This window comes from Pinus tabuliformis, chromosome 5_1, assembly GCF_031772625.1.
Source record: "Pinus tabuliformis cultivar Carrire ecotype Pingquan chromosome 5_1, CPIR1, whole genome shotgun sequence".
NCBI lineage: Eukaryota > Viridiplantae > Streptophyta > Pinopsida > Pinales > Pinaceae > Pinus > Pinus tabuliformis.
In genome coordinates, this window is record NC_142305.1 from 512,641,018 (window position 1) to 512,662,862 (window position 21,845).

Consider the following 21,845-nt stretch of genomic DNA (forward strand, 5'->3'; position numbering starts at 1 on the left):
TAACTATTACAAGGGTTTTGTACATAACCCTTATTTATCAAACCCTAAAAATCTAGGTTTTATCATATAACCTAGACATTAGTAACAAACCCTAAAAGGTTAGGGTTCTATAACATCAACAAACCCTAATCATTAATAGAGAAGGATTTAATCATATGTTCTAGACTTTTTATTAACAAACCCTAAGTAGACTAGGGTTTTATTGCTATAGACAACATACCCTAAGCATCAAAAGGCTAGGGTTTTATAGTGAACCCTAAGGGTTAGGGTTTCACCAAAATGAACAAATGGCAAGAGATAGTATGACAAGGGTAGATTCAATCTAGTGATTAATCACCCTAACAAGAATCTTTATGATTCAAAACCCTAGACACAAGAGAGTTAGTGATACAAAGCAAATTCCAAATGAAGAATAATCATACCTTTTTGTAAGAAGAAGATCTGCAACAAATCAACATACCTTGAGTTGTTCTTTAACAAACCTTGTAGAGTTTTTCTTTGCAGTAAGCTTGTTTAAGACTTTTCTTTTGATGTCTCCCTCTGAGTCTAGCCATAATCCTTATGTATTTTTGCAACCTTTCCTACCAAGGAAAATATAAAGAATGAATTATAAGTATCAATACAAACAAAGCTAAATGTATAGAGGAACTTAATCATGAAAGAGAAAATAAAGAAAAGGATACTTATCTTTTTGTAAAATGGTGGAGGTTCCCTCTTAATCTTTCATTAATTCAATCATTTTGAGGGATGCCTAAACCTTACCAAAACAATTCAAGAATTTCTAACAAGACATATTAGGTCTATAAACTCTAGAAATCAAAATATAAAAGAAAACTTTACAAAACCTAAAACAATAGTCTATGATATAAGTAGGAGGATATGTAAGAGACTTAATAATATAAGTCTTTGACTTCGGACTCTTCGATCTTGTTCTTCTTAGGTGGAGCTTCATCTGCAACTGTGGCATGTTCTCTCTCTCTCTTCTTACTTTTAGGATTTTCAGGACATTGATTCTTGTAGTGTCCCATCTTATGACAATGAAAGCATTCTATTTTGGATAGGTCAATCTTCTTCTTTGGTCCTTTAAACTTCTTGTTTCCTCCCTTTTTCTTGTAGTGAGCAGAATATGCATTGGATGTGATGTTCTCTTCATCTTCCTTCTTATTGTTTGCTAATGAGATGCGAGCTTCTTCTTGACTGCATGCATTCCACATTTCTTCAAAAGATGGTGTTTCTTTCCAACTGTTAATACCTGATGCAAAGGCACTCCATGATTTTGGTAGACCTAGTAGTGCAACAATCACAAGCTCTTTATCTAGTATAACTTCATCAATGGCTTGGAGCTCATCTCTTATTCGGGAGATCCTTACAAAATAAGAAGACACAGTGTCATCTTTTGTCATCTTTATTGTTCTTAGTTCATTCTTGAGACTAGCTATTTGTCCAATGTTCTTGATGGTGAATAGTTTGGAGAGAGCTTCATACATCCCTTTTGTAGTATCTATATTGGATATGTAGGGAATTAAGTTATCCTTCACTCCATCTACAATTAGATTTATGGCCAAGATGTGTGTTTCCTTGTATTTTTCCTTTCCTGTGTCATCTGAGGCTTCCTTGACTTTTCCTAGTTCAAAATCCAATACTTTGTGTTTTGCAAGGATGAGATCTATCTTCTTCTTCCATGCTCTATAGTTGATGGCTCCTTCTAGTTTTTTTTATGTCTTCATTGAAGTTGCCATATTTTTTCTAGATGTAGACTCTTCCCTTTAATAAGCCGCCTTCTTATGATCTTGTCTTAAAACCTTTCATTGATCCTTTCTTCTTTCAATAGGTCTTCAAGTCATTTTCTACCTTCACCGTAGCTCTAATACCATGTTAGAAAATTAGAAAGGAAGAAAGATTTTCTTATGTTGGCAATTACTTGTGATATTCTTGTATTCTTATTAAATTTCTTTATGTCCGTCTTTTATCTTCTTCTCATCAAATCAAAAGCATGAAGATCGATGACACCAAATATAAGCACTCAGCCATGGCTAAAACCCCTATGTAGGGGCAATCAAACTCTTCCACTATTAGATTCAAATCATATTGAAACAATCCAAGACCTTAGACCAGACCAAAAGACCTTCCTCTCTCCACCAAGTCAACCTTCCAAGTTGATTAACCAAACTTCAGTGATCTCTTCTAGTCAAATAGAGTTTCTCCTGCAACAACCCAGATTTCGGCCCTTCTAGCTACAAAATTTTGCCCTTACTGCAAACCTGCAACTTCGACCCTCCTGCAATAGTCTAGAAACTCACACATGTGGCAGAAAAGAGAGAATTTTTGTTCCTTCTTGCTTGACAAGTGTCTCCTTCTTCGCTAGGGTTTTCTCCTTCTTCTCTAGGTATTTTGCTCTTCTTTCTTCCCCCTGCAACTACATATTGAACTTGCTTGAGTGTGTGTCCAAATGGGGTCGACTAGCTACCAAAATATAGTGGCTTCTGACTCCTTTTGAGGCTGACTTGGTGAAGGAGGCACAAATGACACTTTTGACACAAATAAATTTATTTCTTGATATACAAAGCCCTAGAAGGGTCTAATTAATGATGACAAGGACTAGGACTCATGACATAAACCCTAGAAGCCTGCAATGGAGGCTTTTGACCTAGAAACAAATAAACAAAGCATGAAACCCATGCTTAATAATAATAAAAAATTCCATAATAATTTTTTTTCTTTCTTTTGAAAAATATATTAGATCATGACTCAAATACAATTATGAAGACTGACACTAGTTACAGTCCTCAACACAAAGAACACAATAATTTACCCTAGGAAAACCCACATGGGGGAAAAACCCAACAACCTTTTCCTTAAAGAAATCGTCAAGTTCAACAAAGATACATCAGTCAAATGCAAGGTCAAACAGACCAATAATATAGCTAGGTCAAACCCATACCAAACTGCCTCCTAGTCAAGTCAAGCTTGATCAAACTTTAGGCCTGCTTCTTCATCCATGATTTTCGATCCTACAACTGGGTTAAACTTCAGAAGTTTGGTCTTGTGTCTTGTCCATTTGCACCCAAGTTTTGATGCTACAACTCGCCCTTTACCAAGTAAGTTTCCTCAAGTCCTGCAACTTGTCATGCCTGAAATAAGTTTCTTTTTAGCCTCAAAACTTATTCTCTTGCCTCAGACCTTGCTTGCATGCCTCAACACTTTTTCGCTTGCCTCAGATCAGCTAGAATAAAACTTCTTCTTGGCTTCTTTCTTGGTCTCAGATCTCTTCTTTGCTAGCCTCGGACTTCTCCTTCACTGGCCTCAAACAAACCGAGTTGCTTGCTTGGGGGGAGGTTGAATGGCACATATATAGTCTTTTGTTGGGCCGAAAGGGAGCCTCTTAGGTTGGGGCCGACTTGACTAGGAGGAGGGCCGACCTGGCTTCTTTGGAGCCAAAAATTCAATTTCAAATTTTCAAATTTTCTTCTTTTAAAAACCGACATGAAGAACATGTCAAATATTTTTCTCTTTTGACAATAGCATGAAGAACATGCTTTACAAATACATCAATAATTGAAATAATAATTATGAAGACCGACCATAGCTACAAAATTCAACAGCATGTACACGCTTGTCATACTCTTATTGCTTTAATGATGAGGTCGTCCCCCTCCTTTGATCGCTCGAATGACTTGACATATGGATCGATGGTCATACATGGTTTGTTTTGACTCCTCCATGGATATAGCGTGATGGATTGAATCCTTGCTTCTTTATGGAGATAGCCATTTATACACTTATGGAGGGTTGTTACATCTTGAACCTTGAGCTTGAGTGGTTTGTAGCACATTTTTCTACACGTCATTGTTGAGCGCTCCACTGTATGAGGCCACCTTGCACACATCCTCATGAATCATTATTGAGATGTGCCATCTTTGGAGGAGTCTCTTGCGCACATGTTGAGGCATAGTCTTATTTTATTGGTTGATGAGGGGCCACCCCCTTTCTTCATGGAGTTATGCCTTATTTCATGGATCCACTTGCTTTCCACTTGATTTGAGGAGGTCATCCACCATTTGAAGCCACATTGCACACTCTTCCATGCCATTGATGAGGATAACCTTTCACATTGAATGAAATCTAGGAGGTTCCAAACCCTAGATCTAGGGTTACATTGTATATTTTGAGGGCATCTTAGCTTCAAGAACTGTTATATTTTGATAGAGTGTCCAAAATTCCACCAATTCAATGCCATTAGATGCAAATTTGCTGCAGGATTTCCAGATTGTGGTCATAATAGAAATTTCGACAAATAATGCCACATGGATAATCTGCTGAAGAAGGATCCATGTCATCCTGAATATTAGGATCAGGTCGCGGTGGGGAGGAATGCAATGAGGAATAGGGTTCAATGACAGAGAAGAATGCAACATAACCTGCTGTGAGTACTCTTCTCATCACACAAGACATTGAGAAGGGCATGTCACGGCTCAAAATCATACATAGGCAGAAAACAAAAGAGAGCTGGAATCGTATATTTGCACAGTCAACTCTATAAACAGAAGATGCGTAGCAATGGCAGTAACATGAACTATATCACTCGAACTCAAGATCTGCACAACCAGCTTGTTTCAGTTGGTGATACAGAAGAAGAGAAGATATGGTGTCACTGGCCATTAGTGGGTTAGAATTAATTTTTCAATCTTCCGTGACAAGTTTGAATGTCACAAATAAAGTTGTCAGCGTGACACTTGAACTTGGTAATATGTTGTTACAATTGCAATGATGTGCGAGTAGATTTGACTAGTGCGAGTCTCATGAAGAACTTACTGCAAAGACACTTAAGAAGAAAGGAAAATAGAAGCAGAAAACTGCACACAGCCTAAAACCTTATAAATAAACTAAAATCTCAAACCGGCAACTCAACACTAGAAAAATGCAGCTGATATTATTTGATATTGTCAGAATTACCACTATCAAAACCATCAGCAAAATTCATGCCATGATGTTGAGCCTGTCTTCATATTTACATCGCATCTTCTTCTTAATAACGAATCTCCAAATTATACAAATAATCAATAGATATGGCAGTATAGAGTTTGTTAAGACATTAAACATAATTCAATTGTCTACATAATCATCAATTTAACAAAATAACGTGTGAAGTGAAATGTATACAAATATTATGTATTGTGTACATTGATAACCAGGAGGATCATCATTTCTTTTATAAGGCTGGTAGCTGCTTTCTTATTTCATAATAAGCACTCCACTAACCATTCAACTCCATGTCAATAAACAACAATTGTCAACAAAGCCACAATAATTTTGATTGCTTATATTCCAGGGAAGATGCTCGACTTAGGCTACCAGAATTCCAAATCTTAATCTCTCTCTTTGACATTCTGTTTAAAGACAGGATTATAGTAGGAGAGTCCTATATTTCGTATAGAGAAATTATGGGTTTTATGGCTCTAAATTTGATGATTTCTGAACTGCACCTGAGAAAAAGTATCATGTCTGAATACAATTATCATGGATACACTTAACTGATAATTGAGTTTGAATTCCATACATAGCCTGTTCTTCAGTCATCAATTATTTCTCCATGTTGTGAGTTCGCAAATGCTCTTTAGTCCTGCACAGTCAACCAATTCAAACTTGATAAACTCTGAATTGATATTGGTTTAAAAAAATCATTTGTAGCACTAAATTTTATTGTGAACTGGAGAGAGCCAGAAGCCAACCTCTTCCAGCAAGTTGGATGATTGATCCTGCTGAAGAAACAGCACTACTCATACTCGTACTCCTCTCTTCATTCCCTGCCCTAGTTGTACTTTGCTCATTTTCTTTAATGCAATCCAATCTTATGCCATCACTCGAGTCATCTGCACAAAGAGCACTACTTTCTGCCCTGCTTTGCAGTGAAGCACAAAGGCCACTATAACCCGCCCGTGGTTTTCCTGGACTCTCTGTATTTTGCTCCTTTGGTTTGCAGTCTAATCTTTTGCCATCCCTCAGGTCTTCTGCACAAACAACACTACTTTCTGCCCAGCTTTTCAGTGGAGGACAAGGGCTGTTACAGCCCACTTGTGGTTCTAAACTAGGAGACTCAGATGGTTGAGGAAATGAATCTGTAAGTCCTGTGTCAACAGGCCTTCTTGGCTCTCCAAAGAAATTTATATTTTCTGTCCTCTGCGTCCTGCTTTGGATGGCTTCTGCTATCAGATGTTTGGCAATGGTCAAGTCCCCTATAGGGATATTGCCATCCCTCTGCAGAGCCAAGATAAGCTTGATAAAACTGGATCCTTCCCCATGGAAGGATGTCGTGTCACTGATTGTAGTAGAAGACCGGCCCTCCCATTCACTAACTTGGGATCCTTCAGGAGTGCTTGATGAATCTGACTTGATGTCACACTCTCGAAAAGCACGATTATTTGCCTCTACAGGGCTAGAACTCACTGAGGTCTGTGAGCCAGTAGTGATAGCTGATAGCCGTTCACTTTCGGAGTTCATATAAGGAAACTGTTTATTATAGTTATTTTCCTCGAAAGCCCTGTTTTGTAATATGTCGTTGCCACTTACACCACTCGAAAAGCAGTCGGCTTCTACTTTTTCTTTCATTTTAGAGGGATCATAGTCAGTGTTCATGGAAGTTACCTTGCTTGTATTGGAGATGGGATTACTTGGCACCGCTTCCTTGACAAAGCCTGAGGGAAATATTCGAATGGATCCAGGGCCAGCATTGTCCACTGAAACAAGGTCAGTGTATGATGCAACAAGCTCAGACATTTTTTTGTATCCGAGATGTTCAACATCAAGAATTTTTTCCGTGTGATCTTCAAATCTTTGACGCAGAAGGGACATCAGGAAACCCTGCGAAAATTCACCTGCCAGCAGCATATGATATAGAAATTCCCTGAAGTCCTTTGCCGAAGCCTTTTGTTTTAGTTTTGGGTTTGTTTCTGCGTTAGGTTTATATATAGATTTTAAATTTTTACTTGGATTTAGATTCAACCCATCTGCTGAAGCCCCCGGGATTTCCTGTTTATTGGATTTAACAGGGAAAGCCAGGTGGCATCCTTTGTTAACTTCCTTGAGCACTGCCACATCCTTGCATTCCTCTACAAGATCGATTATCCTTGAAAATCCCAGCGACATCTCATTCAGCGTCTTTCCTGTTGCTTCCTTGTAGTCCATACGAATGCCGGAAATATTATATCCATTTTCGGCATGTTCCTTGCTGTTAACAACTTGACCCAGCCATGCCTTGAATTTCTGCAACGAACCTGGTTTTTTCTGGGGCCCAGTCGTCACAGATGGAGATGGGTTTCTCTTTGGGTTTTTCTTCTCTGTAGATGATGCAGGCTGCTTGGGAATCATTGGACTGATTTCAGTGCCAGCATTGTTCACTGATACAAGGTGATTGTATGACGCAATAAGTTTAGACAGCTTGTTGTATCCAAGATGCTTGACATCAAGAAATTTTCCCGTCTTCTCTTCAAATTTCCGAGGCAGTTGGGAGATCAGGAGACCCTTTGAGAATTCTCCCACAGCCAGCATTTGATAGATAAAGTCCCTGAAGTCATCCGCCGAAGCTATTGGCTTTTCTATTGGATCTGTTGTTGCTTTGGGTTTAATTTTTGGAGTCGGATTTGGATTCATTCCACCTGGTGAAGACACGGGGTTCTTCTGTTTACTCGGTTTAACAGGGAAAGCGAGATGGCATCCTTGATTGACTTCCTTGAGCACTGCAACATCCTTGCATTCCTCAACGAGATCAATTACCCTTGAAAACCCTAGTGACATCTCATTCAAGGTCTTTCCAGTTGCTTCCTTGAAGTCCATTTTAATGCATGAAATATTATATCCGTTTTTTGCATATTCCTTGGTGTTTACAACTCCAGCCAACCATGCCTTGAATCTCTCCAACGAACCTGAATTTTTCTTGGGACCAGTTCTCACAGATGGAGATGGGTTTCTATTTGGGGTTTTCTTCTTCTTTGTAGATGATGCATGACACTGGGGAAATGTTGAACTGATTTTAGTGCCAGCTTTGTTCACTGACACATAACTGTATGAGGCAACAAGTTTAGACAGCTGGCTGTATCCAAGATGCTGGACATCAAGTAACTTTCCTGTCTGCTCTTCAAATTTCTGAGGTAGCAGGGACATCATGAAACCCTTTGAAAATTGGCCTGCCAGCAGCATTTGATAGAGAAAATGACTGAAGTCATCCGCCGAAGCTATTGGTTTTAGTTTTGGGTTTGTTTCTGCTTTAGTGTTGATTTTTGAACTCTGATTTGGATTCACTCCACCTGACGAAGACACAGGGTTGTTCGGTTTATTTGGTTTAACAGGGAAAGCCATGAGGCATCCTTTGTAGACTTCCTTGAGCACTGCAGCATCCCTGCATTCCTCTACGAGATCAATAATCTTTGAAAATCCCAGCGACATCTCATCCAGAGTCCTCCCGGTTGCTTTTTTGAAGTCCAAGCGAATTTGTGAAATATTATATCCGTTTTCTGCATATTCCTTGCTGTTTACAACTCCACCCAGCCATGCCTTGAATTTCTCCAACGATTCTGATTTTTCCTTGCGCCCAGTCGCCACAATTGGAGATGGGCTTCTATTTGGGTTTTTCTTCTCCGCAGCCCCAGTTGGAGATGGGCTGCAGTTGGGATTTTCCTTCCCCGTAGCATATGCAGGACGCTTGGGAGAAAATCGACTGAATAAAGTGCCGGAATTGTCCACTGATACAAAGTGATTGTATGAAGCAACAAGTTCAGACAGCTTTGTGTATCCAAGATGTTTCACATCAAGAATCTTTCCTGTCTGTTCTTCAAATTTAGGACGCAAACGGCCCAACTCGAAACCCTGTGAGATTTCGCCCGCCAACAGCAATTTATTGAAGAATTCTGCGAATTCCTCCGATGAAGCTTTTTGCTTTGGTGCTGGGTTTGTTTCTGCGTTGATTTTAAATTTTGGATTCGGATTTGGATTCACCCCACCCGGTAAAGACACGGGGTTCTTCTGTTTATTCGGTTGCCGAACTTCATCCTGTAACGATCTGAGAAAAGATATCCATTCCAGGCAATCATTAGCCGCCTTCAACATGCCTTGAGGCATTTGATTAATAGACGGGCAGACCAAAAACACATTATGCAATCTCTCGCGGAGATTCCGAAACAGGGAACAGCGATCGACATTCCCAACAATGAAAATGATATTTGCCGGTGGTGGCGAATCCATCGCCCACAGATAAACATCCGCCATCATCATTTTCTCTATATCATTGCTAGTCATGCCTGTGATTCGTAATTGGCATTCTCAGCATAAAATACTTAGAAAATACGAATGCACAGATGCCCTAAACGCCATGAAAATTTAAGAAAATGTTCAAATCAATGTGCATTGCTGCTACACCCAGAATAGAAAAATTCCACTCCTAAAACACTCTGAATAGAAAATTTCCACTCCTAAAACACTTTGAATAGAAAAGTTCCACTCCTAAAACACTCAGAAGATGCAAATTAATTATTGAAAGAGTAAAGAAGATACAAATTAATTAAAGAAAGAGTAAGAAAACCGAGGGCAATGAAGGTGCTGACCTGGAGGGAGCCGTTGCAGTCTGATTCCGGATTTAATAAAGGTTTGATCAAGCTCGGTCTGAGTCTGAGAAAATAATTCATATGCAAAGAATTGATATTGGCTGCAGCCAATTCCTCCTGCCTTCACATCGATGATGTTAAATTTGCGGAGTAAAGCCGGGGCCATGGAATTGACAATGCAAGGGTCGAAAGAAGGAGGCAAGGGGCAGCTCTCCATATCCCACCACAATGACACTGTTCCTGCTGTTATCTCCATATCTTTCCCACCCACAACGCCCTCGCCTGGCCAATGGCCTGTATAGCATATAAGAGAAAGGAAAGCCCTCTCGGAACCCGAGCAGGCTCGTCGATGACGAGATGGATGATGGGGAGCAGTGGCACATCACAGAGCCAGTGCACATCAAAGAGGTATCCATTGGTTTTACTTTTGTATCATGGAAGACTTCGAAACTTGGGAGGCAAATATTCTGTACGAAATGTTCTTTCAACCTCATCTCCGGTGAAAGACAGATTGCGTGGATACGAAGGCCACTGATATACGCAGTACGTATATCCCATTTAATTGTATGCCATCTCTGTTGCATTGGGAATGATGCCCCGTTTATATGCCTAAGCGGTTTTGTCTTTTGTGTCTGACTGGATTGAAATTAAAAACTCCAAAAGATATAATAGTTAAATAACTCTTATATTTATGAATTTTATAAATTAAATTGATTTAAATTTTATGGAATTAAATATTAATTGAGATTACATTGGTTTAAATTTCAGAAAATAAGTCGAGGATGGAGATTTTTGTGGTTTAGTATTTAAATTCGATCAAATTTTGTATAATATTAATAAAAATATAGATTTATTTTCATCCAATGTTGTAGTTAATATCAATTTAAATTTAATTAGAATATATATATATATTAAAAAAATACATCATTATATGAGACATATCTCACATCTAATAATATAAATTTAAATAGATATAGTGTTTTTTATTATGTTGTTGAGTAATGTGTTGTAGCTTTTTCTATCACTTGTCGCACAAGTGTTTCAGATGATATAGGAGTTTTCTAGAGACAGTCTCTGAGTTGATTGGGGACCAATGCCTAGGGCATCTTATAAAGAGGAGTGCTTTTGAAGATTGTCTGAAGTATTATTGTTGCACTCCATATTGTCACGTAATAGGAAAAGGATAATTTATGGGGCTTGGTTTAATAGTCCTTCATCAAGGTAAACTCAAGCAAATACATGGATCTAAATACACAGGGGTAAATCAGGCTAATCTCAAAGAGAAATGTCTGGTTCTAGTGGCCAACACACACCAATAAACAACTTTAATATTGGCGTTGTAGTAAAATGAAGAGGAGGAAAGAAAGGAAGGAATTCGATGCATAGGGTTGGATACAATACAAAATCCTAAGCAACAATGTTTGAACAGAAGTATGAAAGAGCAGGGAGATGAAAATGTAGAAAGAGTGGAGCATGAATTAAGGTCCCAAACTTTGTGGTTCATGAACATGATTGTCACCAAATACCTTAAGTAAATCTATGCACATTACAGGTATTGTAGGCTATTAATTAACTCAAGTAAATCTGTAGTTAACACATGTACTATTACTACTCAGCAACAAATATACAACCATGAATAAGAGTGAAACTTGCAACTTCATTACACTATTTCAGAGGGAGAAAAACATACATGAAGTGATAAACAAAAGGGGAAACATACTACGCATTGCTCTGATTGGAATCACAAAGTTTCATTAATCCTTCAAAATGAGTCCAATTCACCAGTTCATTTACATTAAGCAATTTATCGCTCAAGTCCCTCATGAACAGGCAAATAGAACCAAAGTGGAACCACAAAATTTGGACCTCTCGGGTGCAAAATTTCAGAACCTCTGTTAAGTCTTTCTTCCCTCTATTTATAAGGAGAGGGGAAGCTTTGAAAGCAATTACAAAAATATCTTAGCCTAAGCTTCAGCTGTCTGATCGAATAGTTGTCTCGATGTGCAAAGGCCTGCTACCCAAATCGTTGCAACCGGATTTGACTCTGCTCTTTGAAATACAAAAATTACATAAATAAAAACAAAAGGAAAATTGAATGATGGTGAGTAAAATATCTCCCTGCCACTTCCTATGATGGCCTCTGGTGATGCCACGTCTCTGCCATAAGGTACCTCTTTTGTTACTCGGTTGGTTCCCCTATCGCTTTCTGCCTAACCATTCAAACTTCCCACTTTCTAGAGTTGGGGTCGATTAACTGTGGTGGTCATGTTGGTATTCAAGAATCATAGTTGTCGACTCATCTATCTCTTTAAAGCTTTGTATTACATTATTGGAGTGCAACATGCCTTGTAATACCGCCATAATGTTATATCAAAGCTTTCAGCTTATCGAGACTTTTATACTTAAAAAATGTTACAAAACAACGATTATCCGATGTTCCTTTGGCTTCTTTTGTTTAGCCCCCTTTCTACATTTCTTAATCATATGACCAAGGATTGTGACCATGTGCTTAGCCTTAAGGTGCTACGACCTTTTGTTTCTGTTCGAAGGCTATTTTTCCTTTGTAAACTGCATAGCACCCAAGGTTCTTTAACTTATTATAGACCATGCACTACCCAATATATTGGAGCCCCTCTCATTGATGGTTTCCAATCGGGGACACAACAATGGGAGTTGTTACATGCTGATTCTCCGATCACCGATCTCCGATTATGACGTCATCATTGCCACATGGCACTTCCTAAATGGTGACACATGTAACCCAGATTCACCCCTGTAGGCCCCCTCAAAACGCCATATCTGCCTACCACGTGTCCTTTCATACCGCCACATCATGGTGATGTCATTTGCCACGTGTCCTTATCAGAGTCAATCATGTGCCGCCACGCGTCATTATCGAAACCAATCCTGTGCTGCCACGTGTAGCTTATTGGGACCAATCAGATGTTGCCATGCGTCCTACTGGAGGAGAGGTAAAAGGGTTCGTCCGCCCTTGGTTTTGCGATGAAATCCTTTGTAAATTTATATTTGGGTCCCCTGGCAATTTTACACTATCGACACATTTTAAAGGTTCACGCGTTCAAGAGTTGCGATCGTCCGATTTCCGATGTGCCAATATGCTTGATGTTGCGATGTGTCGACTGACGACCTCCAATATTATCTGCTCCATTTGCGATCGTTGATATCGGACCTCGCTAATCTCTGATACTGCGACCGTCAATATATCAGACTTCTGATATGTGATACGCTAATGTGCTTGTAATTCTGATGTGCGATCGTTGATCGCCGATATGCCCAATTGTTGGGACCTTTGATTGTCGATCTTCGATATCGGGCCTCCGATATTCCTTCTTTCTTAAGGCTTGAATCCTTGAAACTTTAGAAGACCATATCTTTTGATCCAGGAGTCCATTTTCGGATTTCCACATATCGTTGTGTTGATGCCTCTAAAATCATAACACCAACATTGGGGATAACCACCCAGTCCGGACCTTAGTACAACTCCTTCTTCGTTTGGTATGGTGGCTCTGACTGGATATTATGGGACCAGTTTCCCAATAATGTATGGTTTGATGAATGAGTGTTTTAAATGTATAACAAAGATGATAGGTGATTTAATCTATAACTCTAAAATATACAAATATATCTATATAACCCAGGTAATCTCATAACAATGCGATTCTTGATGATTCCTAGCAGACAAATAATAATATAGATTATTTACTTATCCATAGAAAGATGCATTTAAATAATGATTACTTTGTTTAAGAAATTAAACAAAGTAATTGTGAAAACATATCACATAACATACTAATATTTATTGCTGACATATATCTTTAATATAACAATTCTAAATCATTCAGAAGTGACATAATATAGAGTTGTTTGAAGCATGTGAGTATATCAACAATAGCAAATCAAATGGAATGCTAATTACATAGAAAGCAAGACAAAAAGAACAGTGATAGAAATACCAAATGCATTTGAGTCTCGTTATGTAAGTAACATTCTGGTTCCACCTTCTTATTCCAGAAACTCCAAGGAGATACAAAAATGCAGGTCTTGATGAAGCTCTTTCACAAAAATCTGAAACCTTGATCCACAGCTTATAAAAAATAAATTAAGAAGTGCAGAAGTGCAAACTTCTCAAGTCTAGTTTTGTACAAATTGAGGACCCTTTCAAAAATAACATGAAAGGCTTTTTATCATAAAATTCAAACAAACTGTCCACAAAAATTGCTGAGAGTTGTTGGAACTAACCATATTAAAATATGGGATTTGAATTTCAAAAATAGTATTGTGATCGCCTTTGAAGAGATTCATCGCATCTATTTCTTCTCTTGTATCCGCAACCGACAAATTGAGAGCATGTTTTGAATTTCTGGAGGATGACTCATCCTGGAGTGTAGTTGTCCTGTGTATGTGGCATATGAAAGCTCGGGCATGATATGATCAACAGCATCGGCAAGGCATTTAATGGTCATCTATTGGCTATGCGGCTTGTCCAAAAAGGACCAATATGCATCCTAGTTAAGGCTTTGTATTCTGTTGAGTTGTTCATATTTGGTGGCCAAATCTTGCTTCCATTGATTTTCTAACACTTTCACCTTAGGAAGATTTCCTGGGGAACAATCAAAAATTAAATTGGCTCCATATAAATTATCATTCACCAGCTCAATCACATTATTCATTATAGCCCTGGCCCTGGAGGTAGCCCTTTCTGCCTTTATCAACTGTGTTTCCCATTCTGAAAACAATATTTCTTTATGCGACTCTTGAATTTTTGATAGTTTAGCAGCTCTTCCTTCCTCTGTGCTTTGCCAGGAGAGGTAATTTGTGACCTTATCATCTGCATCCTCAAATTCTAATATGGTATTAACTGCTTGATCGATCAGTGATGTCATTGTGATGCATAATGGGTCGATAAGAGATATTTTATGGCAAAGTAGATTCAACTGTTGAGATAAGGCTTTATTTGCCTCTAGGGCTTCCTTCTTAAATTCCTCAACCTTGGGATAATCTCTGAACTATTCTATATAGAGTTGTAGCTATGTGATTTGCTCCTCTTTAGCCTTAATTTCTTGTTGATGTGTCAATTGAAGTTGTTCGAGCTCTTGAGACAACTGTTGTTGTTTTTGGATGGCATGCTGGTCAATCTTCTGTTTCTCCAAGTTTAATTGTACTTCAAGTTGCTCGTTCTTTTGTTTTTCTTCTACCAATTATTCCTCAAACCGATTAATCTTTTATTCTTCTACTGTTGTTTGTTCTTTAAGCTGATTAATCCTTTGATCCTTTTCTTTGATCAATTGGTTAACTTCAGTTGCCTTATCAATTGTAGTAGTTGTGTATGCCCCTGCAAATTAAGATAACTTAGTCAAATCCTCAGAAGGATTGATCTCTGAATCCTTCCATATAACATTCATAAATTCAAGTTGAGGTGCTGTGGATGATGTCTCGTCTATTTTCCTCTTTTTCCTCTGCCTCTTGACTACAGCCCTGTGTTTTGGGCTGTAAAATACATCCAAGGGTGGTATTTCCTCAATATTCAATGTAATTTCTCCTGAAGGATTTTCAGGGATTATTTCAATCTCTTTCTGAGCTATGTCTTTACTGGGTGTTCCTTCAATCGCACTATCAGGAACAATGGGCCGTTGTGTTGCGGGTGATGTTGATGTGATAATGTTTTGGGGATCGCTCTGGCTTTTGATCTGTTGATCAAATTTCTCCCATTCTTTAATCAAGATGGGGTCAATATGAACATTTGTGCTAAGCGTTTCACTGGTCTTTCCACTTGTTTCACCTTCTTCAAAAATCTTTTCAATAGTCTTCTCCCCGCTGTGCTCTGCTTGCTGAACAATAGGGGTAGTATTTAATAAATCCAGAGGTACTATCAGTAACCTCTGTGTCCTGTATTCCATGAATTTGTCCATCTTGTCGGCTCCCAATTTGAATCTTGCCAGATGACTTACTGTTGAAAATAACTTTGTTGAAGTGAATAAGTCATCAAACTCATCATTCTCATGTATGAATTTACTAACTTTCACCTGAGTGGTGAAATTGAAAGCGACCTTGTTTGGATCATATTGTCTTTTAGGAATAACTGCTAGACTCAGATCCTTTGTTTTCTCTGCTTCTTTCTCGGCATGTTTAAAATCATGCAATGTGTAAGTGCCACAGTGGAGGGGAAATGGAGGCCACACTTGTTTCTTAGACTCTTTAAGGTTTCTAGACATCCCTTTTTCCACTATTTGGTAGGCTATTTCCCTAGCTAATAGCTTATCTGGAATGTAGAGTGGAAGGACATGAGGATCTGTAATACTGCCAAAAACCCTAATATAGGTGAACTTCTCCTCCTCGAACCAACTGTCAATTGAAGTTAAATCAATGCTAGCCTCGTCAAACAGCTGAGGAGTAGGTTTATTAAAGATGGCTTGATGGACAGGTAAAATGAAACCATGGAAAATCCTGTATAAATGATTCTTGTATTCAGACTTCCATAAGTACTTATGATAAATATGAATGGGGGTTGGATCCTGAACAGTCCATTTCCAACCTAGGATGGGAAAGTCGGAATTAAAACAGATTGTGTCCATTATGTAAGCACTCATATAGAATGGGGGCACAACTCGGGTAGTGACAAATCTGTTCTTTCTATAATCTAGTATTTGACTGGCCATTTTATCTGATAGAATAGTTTCCCAATCCATAACAAAGGAGTTGATCGTTGCTTCTATCAATGGAACCATTTCTATAGAAAATCTAGCAGAATCAGGGTTTCCAAAGAGCCTACATACCATAGCAGTAGCATAACAATATGGAGATGCTAAGGAGTCCACAGAGTACATACCAGAAGATTCATGTTTATGCTTGTTAGGAAAATGTCTCCACTATTTGATAGGGTCTGACTCTATCTGATTCTCCTTAGCGAAAGCTTCCAGGAATGATTTGTTGTAGTGTCGTTGGGGATCCAGCAAGTGATACATTCTCTTGACATCTTCAGGTTTGAATGTCCTGAACATCCTTCCATCAGCTATGAAGAAAGCTCTGTCTATTATATTAATACTTTCGATTACCCATCTCACTAGATCATTATATGGTAAAACTTTTGCACGGGCTGCTATTCTATGGAGGAAGGAGCTGGCCAAATCACTGAGCGTGTTTTCTGTTTCATCAGTTCCATCAGTTGTTGCTTCTTCTTCTATCTCCTTTGGATTTTCTGCTTCAAGTAAAGCATATATACCTTCCCACGAGATTTTACCAAGGCCTTGACAGGTAGTATCTGAAATTAACACCAATTTTGCTTGTCCTTCTTCCACTGTAATGGGGGCCTTTGTCTTTCGAGATTTCTTAGACATCTTGACCAATTGTGTGATTCTGGATTAACACTGCAAAATGAGAAAGAGGAGTGTAATAGGCAAAAAACTTGAGAGGAGATAATACACAAATTATAGACTAAAAGCAGTTATGTGCATTAGATGCAAAAGATCTTATATTGTACATAGCTACCACGGATGAAATCCTTAAAGGACTTAACCATAACTGCTCCTTAATGCTTTACCGTAACTTCATAACGTGAAACTTTAATGCTAAAGCAATATATGTCGCATCGCAGGTTTTGTAATGGTCCTTTTTTAGAACAGGTGCCATGACTCTGCGATTTGCGATTAGCGATTGTATTATTTTAATATTTGTGGAACAATCGCGTATCGCAAATCGGGAGTTACAAGCGCCACGCTCAAAAGGTTTCTTTGCATTGTTGCGATTGCGATGAGTGCTGAGCTGGCATGGGGAGACGATGGGTTTCAAACTTGGAAAATCATGTTTTTTTCTTTATAATTGATTTATCCCTATATCGCATGTATTCATAGTATCTATTACTCGCTTTTATCGAGAGCGCGATATGCGATAATTATGTCGCATCGCAATTTTTCAATGGAGTGTTTTGGATGCTTTCCTATGAATCGGTGATATGCGATTGCGATAGCCTTATTGCATCACAAGGTTTCAACGAAACGCTATAAGTCATTCCTTGGGATTAATGATGTGCGAGACACGATAGTTATATCACATCATATTTTTTATAAATGGCTTATTTTGATTAAAACTTTGCGATGAGGGTTTTGCTATGACTTTGATCGCATCACAACTTTCCAAATGGATGTTCATGGGTTCTAAAGAATTGCGATTTGCGATGAGCGGTCCTAAATACTCATAAAGCAACTTTTATATGACTAATATGGCAAATCTATTTTATTCAAAAGTTTTATTGCTTTTTATATCCTAAAGGGGACCCATTTCTTATTTAGCATTTTAAGACTAAGATTAAAAATTGAAATGGGGGGTTGTTGTATAGCACAACAATTGGCGATTCACTGGCAGAACTAGTTATCTCTGAATAAAATAATGAAATTTCTAAAACTTTCTTAAGTAGAATCAATTGAGGAAAAGAAAACTATCTAAGAATTGGTTAGATAAAAAATCTTACTCTAAATAAACAAAATATCAATTTTGCAATTTCTTTTACAAACCCTTATGATAAAATAAAAACATTTTTTTTGGTTTCTTCAAGCTTTGATTGGTTGTTAAAGATAAAGTAGGGGGCTCTTCCAACTTAGCTTTTAAATTTACTCTTTTGTCACAAGTAGTGCCTCTGCTGCCAGCAAACATCTATAGTCTCGACAGGGTTACCTTTTAACCATCAATCATTCATTGTCCCATCCATCTAAGAGTATAACTTTTGAAAGATAAATCCAGAAAGATATATCTACATGTATTTTCATTTTTTACTTTTTAATTTTTTTGGATAAAAGCCATTGTCCTGGTTTGGGAGCTAGAAGATGACAATGCCATTCACCGGTTGTAATTGAACTGAACAAGCTGGCTCGTAATGAGACCCCTTGTCTTATGATTATAAGCCATTACCCTGTTTTGATATGCAGTATTGGTAATGTCAGTTTAATTAGTTCCCTATGATCATGGTAAGCAGGCTCGTCATGAGACCTCTTATCTTTTAAATCAGATATATTTTAGATTACACTCTAAAAAATCATAAACCTAGTGGAAAGGGCGAATGAATTACTCCTTAAGATTTTATGGATGACAATTCTAGAGTTGTGGATGCTTAGCTGGAGAAAGTATTTACCTTTTTATAAATAACCTTTCTCAACTGATAAAACTCAAAATGATTTACTGTATTTTCAAGGTTTGGAAGATTTCACAAATTTAAAGAGGATCTCAGAGTTTCATGTTTTATCTAATTTCCAAAACTGTAATTATTTCCTTGAAAGTTTCTACTTTTTAAAAGCAAGTATTCACAATATTCTTTCAAAGAGCTTTTCAATAGTGAAAAGCCAATGGTAGACTATTTACAACATTATTTTCTAAAAGAAACTAGCTTGCATAAAGAATATGTACAGGTAAGAAGGGGTTACCTCCTTAGGAAAAGAATTTCTTTAAGATAAGCCCATTCACAGGAAGAGAATCTCTCTTTCCTAATAAGTCTTGCAGTAGAAACGTTGATGAGCCTATCTTTTCAACGATCTGAAATGGTCCAAGCCACATCTTCTGAAATTTGGTATGCTTACCTTTGTCTTCATGTGCTTTGTCCCATTTCAAAACGAGATCACCAATCTGTAATGTTTTTGAGCCAAAAGAACTTGCATCAAAAGAAGATTTAATGACTTGCTGATGTTTAGCATGAGTAATTTTGGCCTTTTCTCTTTCCTCATCCAATTTAAGGATTTGATCAAACCTCAATTGAATAGAGGAAGAAGGAATTTCTTCAATGAATTGTACTAGGGCTAGAGATGGGAGTGCTAAATTTGGTGGTATTACAACTTCTTTCCCATACACCAAGTTAAAAGGAGAAGTACCTATTGAGGCCTTCTGAGTTATGCGATCTGCCCATAATGCAAATATTAAAGATTTATGCCAATTCTTTTGGTTTTGATCAACAGTTCTTTTAATAATCTTGATGAGATTCTTGTTAGTTGACTCTACTAAGCCATTTCCTTGAGGATAGTAATTTGCAGAGTATTTTAACTTAAAACCTCTCTTAAGAGCAAATTCAACTATACTATTCCCAGAAAAATAAGATGCATTATCAAAAATAAGCGTGTTAGGTAAACCAAACCTTGTAATGATGAACTAATCAATAAATTCAATAATTGCATCAGAATTGGCTACCTTTAGTGGAATTGCTTCTACCCACTTTGTGAAGTAGTCCGTGGCAGTGAGGATGTATCTATGTTGCTTGGAAGAATGTGGAACAATCTCTCCTATAATATCAAGCCCCCACTGTTCAAATGGTTGCTCAATGTTTACTGGTTGTAAAGGAAAGGCTGGTTTCCTTTGTCTTCCGCTAGCAGTTTGGCATATCTTACATTTCCTTACGTAGTCATGGGCATCTTTAAACAAAGTTAGCCAATAATATCCAACATGTAGTATTTTGTGAGCTGTAGTGTCTCCTCCAAAATGTCCACCTGCTGGGCCATCATGCAATTCCTGCAAAACCGTTTGTGCTTCAGTTTTTTCAAGGCATCTTAATAAAATTGAATCATAGTTTCTCCTGAATAACACATTATCAATGATTTCAAAGTGTTTGGCTTTTAATCTTAAGGCACATTTGTTTTTGTAACTGAATTCAGGGGGAGCATATCCATTTTTTAAGTAAAATATCAGATCAGCATATTGAGATTCAGAATTAATGATACTTATCTCATTTACTTGTGCAGTATTATCTGAATCTTCATGGTTTGGAATATTGGAAGCTCCTGCCAATAACCTGCAAAAACCTTGCCCTCTAACAATTTTCGCTGGTTTAATATCAATATCATACTCTTGTAAAGTTGTTATCCAGTTAGCTCTCTTCTCTCCTACTTCTCTTTGAACTAGCAATTGTCTCACTACAGAAAATGGGACTATTACTTTAGTGTGTGTTTTTAGGAGGAATGGTCTAAAGTGTTTGATAGACTTAAATACAACAAAAGCTTATTTTTCAACTTCGGAATAGTTGAGCTCAGCACCCTGCAAATTAGAACTAAAGAAAGATATGGGTGCTTCTACTTGCTGGTCATTGATCTGTGTTAAAACAACAACGTAAGATGTTTCAGTGGCCAAAGTATACAAAATAAAATAACTAGAAAAATTTGGAGTATTCAATGCAGGAGCATTAATGATTGCTTGTTTGATCGAGTCAAAAGCCTCTTTTTCGTTATGTCCCCATTTGAAGACTAAATTTTTCTTAATCATGGATTGCAAGGGAAAAACTATATGAGAAAAATCAAGAACAAATCTCTTCACAAAATTTATCTGTCCCAAAAATGATTGCATAGATTTCTTATTATGCAGCAAAGGGATATCAGAAATCTCTTTTATCTTGTCAGGATCAATGTATATGCCATCTTTGGATACAATAAACCCTAAGAGTTTACCTTCATTAAGAGCAAAGAATGATTTCTTGGGATTTAAAGAAATCCCATATTTTTTGCAATGTTCAAAGATCTGTTTTAAATCATGCAGATGATTGCTCTTTTTCTTAGAATAGATAGTTATGTCATCTAAGTAAACAACGACTGTCCTATTGATCAAACCTTTGAAGGCTATATCCATGGCTCGTTGGAAAGTAGCTCCAGCATTTATCAAACCAAAAGGCATTTTCTGATAAGCATATGTTCCCCATTTAGTTCTGAATGTAGTCTTTAATCTATCGTCTGGATGTACCAGTATTTGATTGTATCTTGAAAAACCATCAAGAAAAGACATTAACTCTGAGCTAGCTATTGATTGAAGTATCTGCTCCATTGTTGGTAATGGGAAATTATCTTTCTGACATGCTTTGTTGAGATTTCTAAAATCTATGCAAATCCTAATATCACCATTCTTTTTTCTTATAGGTACTAAGTTTGAGACCCATTTAGAATGTCTGATAAGAAAGATTATTTTGGCTTTAAGGAGTTTATTCAACTCTGCTTTGATTTGACTTTCAAGATTTGGGTGAATTTTCCTTAGCTTCTGTTGTACAGGTTTCTCATCAGAAATCATTGGAATTGTGTGTTGAATGATAGAGGTATCATAAGTTTTCAGATCTTTGTAATTCCAAGCGAAAACATTTTTGTATTTCTTTAATAATATGATGAAAGCAAATATTTCATCTGATGAAAGTCCAAGTCCTAGATTGACATTTTGTGGTTTGGCCTCAGTGCCGAGATTTACTAATTCAAACCTTAAAGTAGAACTTTGAAGTTTTGCATT

The 21,845-nt window shown here is 37.5% G+C and overlaps 1 protein-coding gene across 2 annotated transcripts; it reads right to left on the reverse strand.

Annotated features, from left to right (window-relative positions):
- Positions 1 to 5,376: 5,376 nt before the first annotated feature.
- Positions 5,377 to 10,050, reverse strand: LOC149165754 (uncharacterized). 2 transcript variants are annotated; one of them, XM_089432382.1, is made up of 3 exons: positions 9,594 to 10,050; positions 5,730 to 9,290; positions 5,377 to 5,620 (listed from the first exon to the last, which is right to left on the reverse strand). In XM_089432382.1, exons 1-3 carry the CDS (start codon positions 9,847 to 9,849, stop codon positions 5,577 to 5,579), a joined length of 3,861 nt encoding a protein of 1,286 aa, XP_089288508.1. In that variant the 5' UTR covers positions 9,850 to 10,050; the 3' UTR covers positions 5,377 to 5,576. The 2 variants fall into 2 exon arrangements, with proteins under 2 accessions (XP_089288508.1, XP_089288509.1); XM_089432383.1 differs by having other exon boundaries at positions 5,730 to 9,352; positions 9,594 to 9,699.
- Between the last annotated feature and the right edge of the window lie 11,795 nt (positions 10,051 to 21,845).

Coding starts and splice junctions, on each gene's coding strand:
- LOC149165754 (XM_089432382.1), bottom strand. CDS start 9,849: ATGGAGATAACAGCAGGAACAGTGTCATTGTGGTGGGATATGGAGAGC. Junction 9,291..9,593: donor ACTGCAACGGCTCCCTCCAG/GTCAGCACCTTC, acceptor TACGAATCACAG/GCATGACTAGCAATGATATA. Junction 5,621..5,729: donor CATCCAACTTGCTGGAAGAG/GTTGGCTTCTGG, acceptor TTGACTGTGCAG/GACTAAAGAGCATTTGCGAA.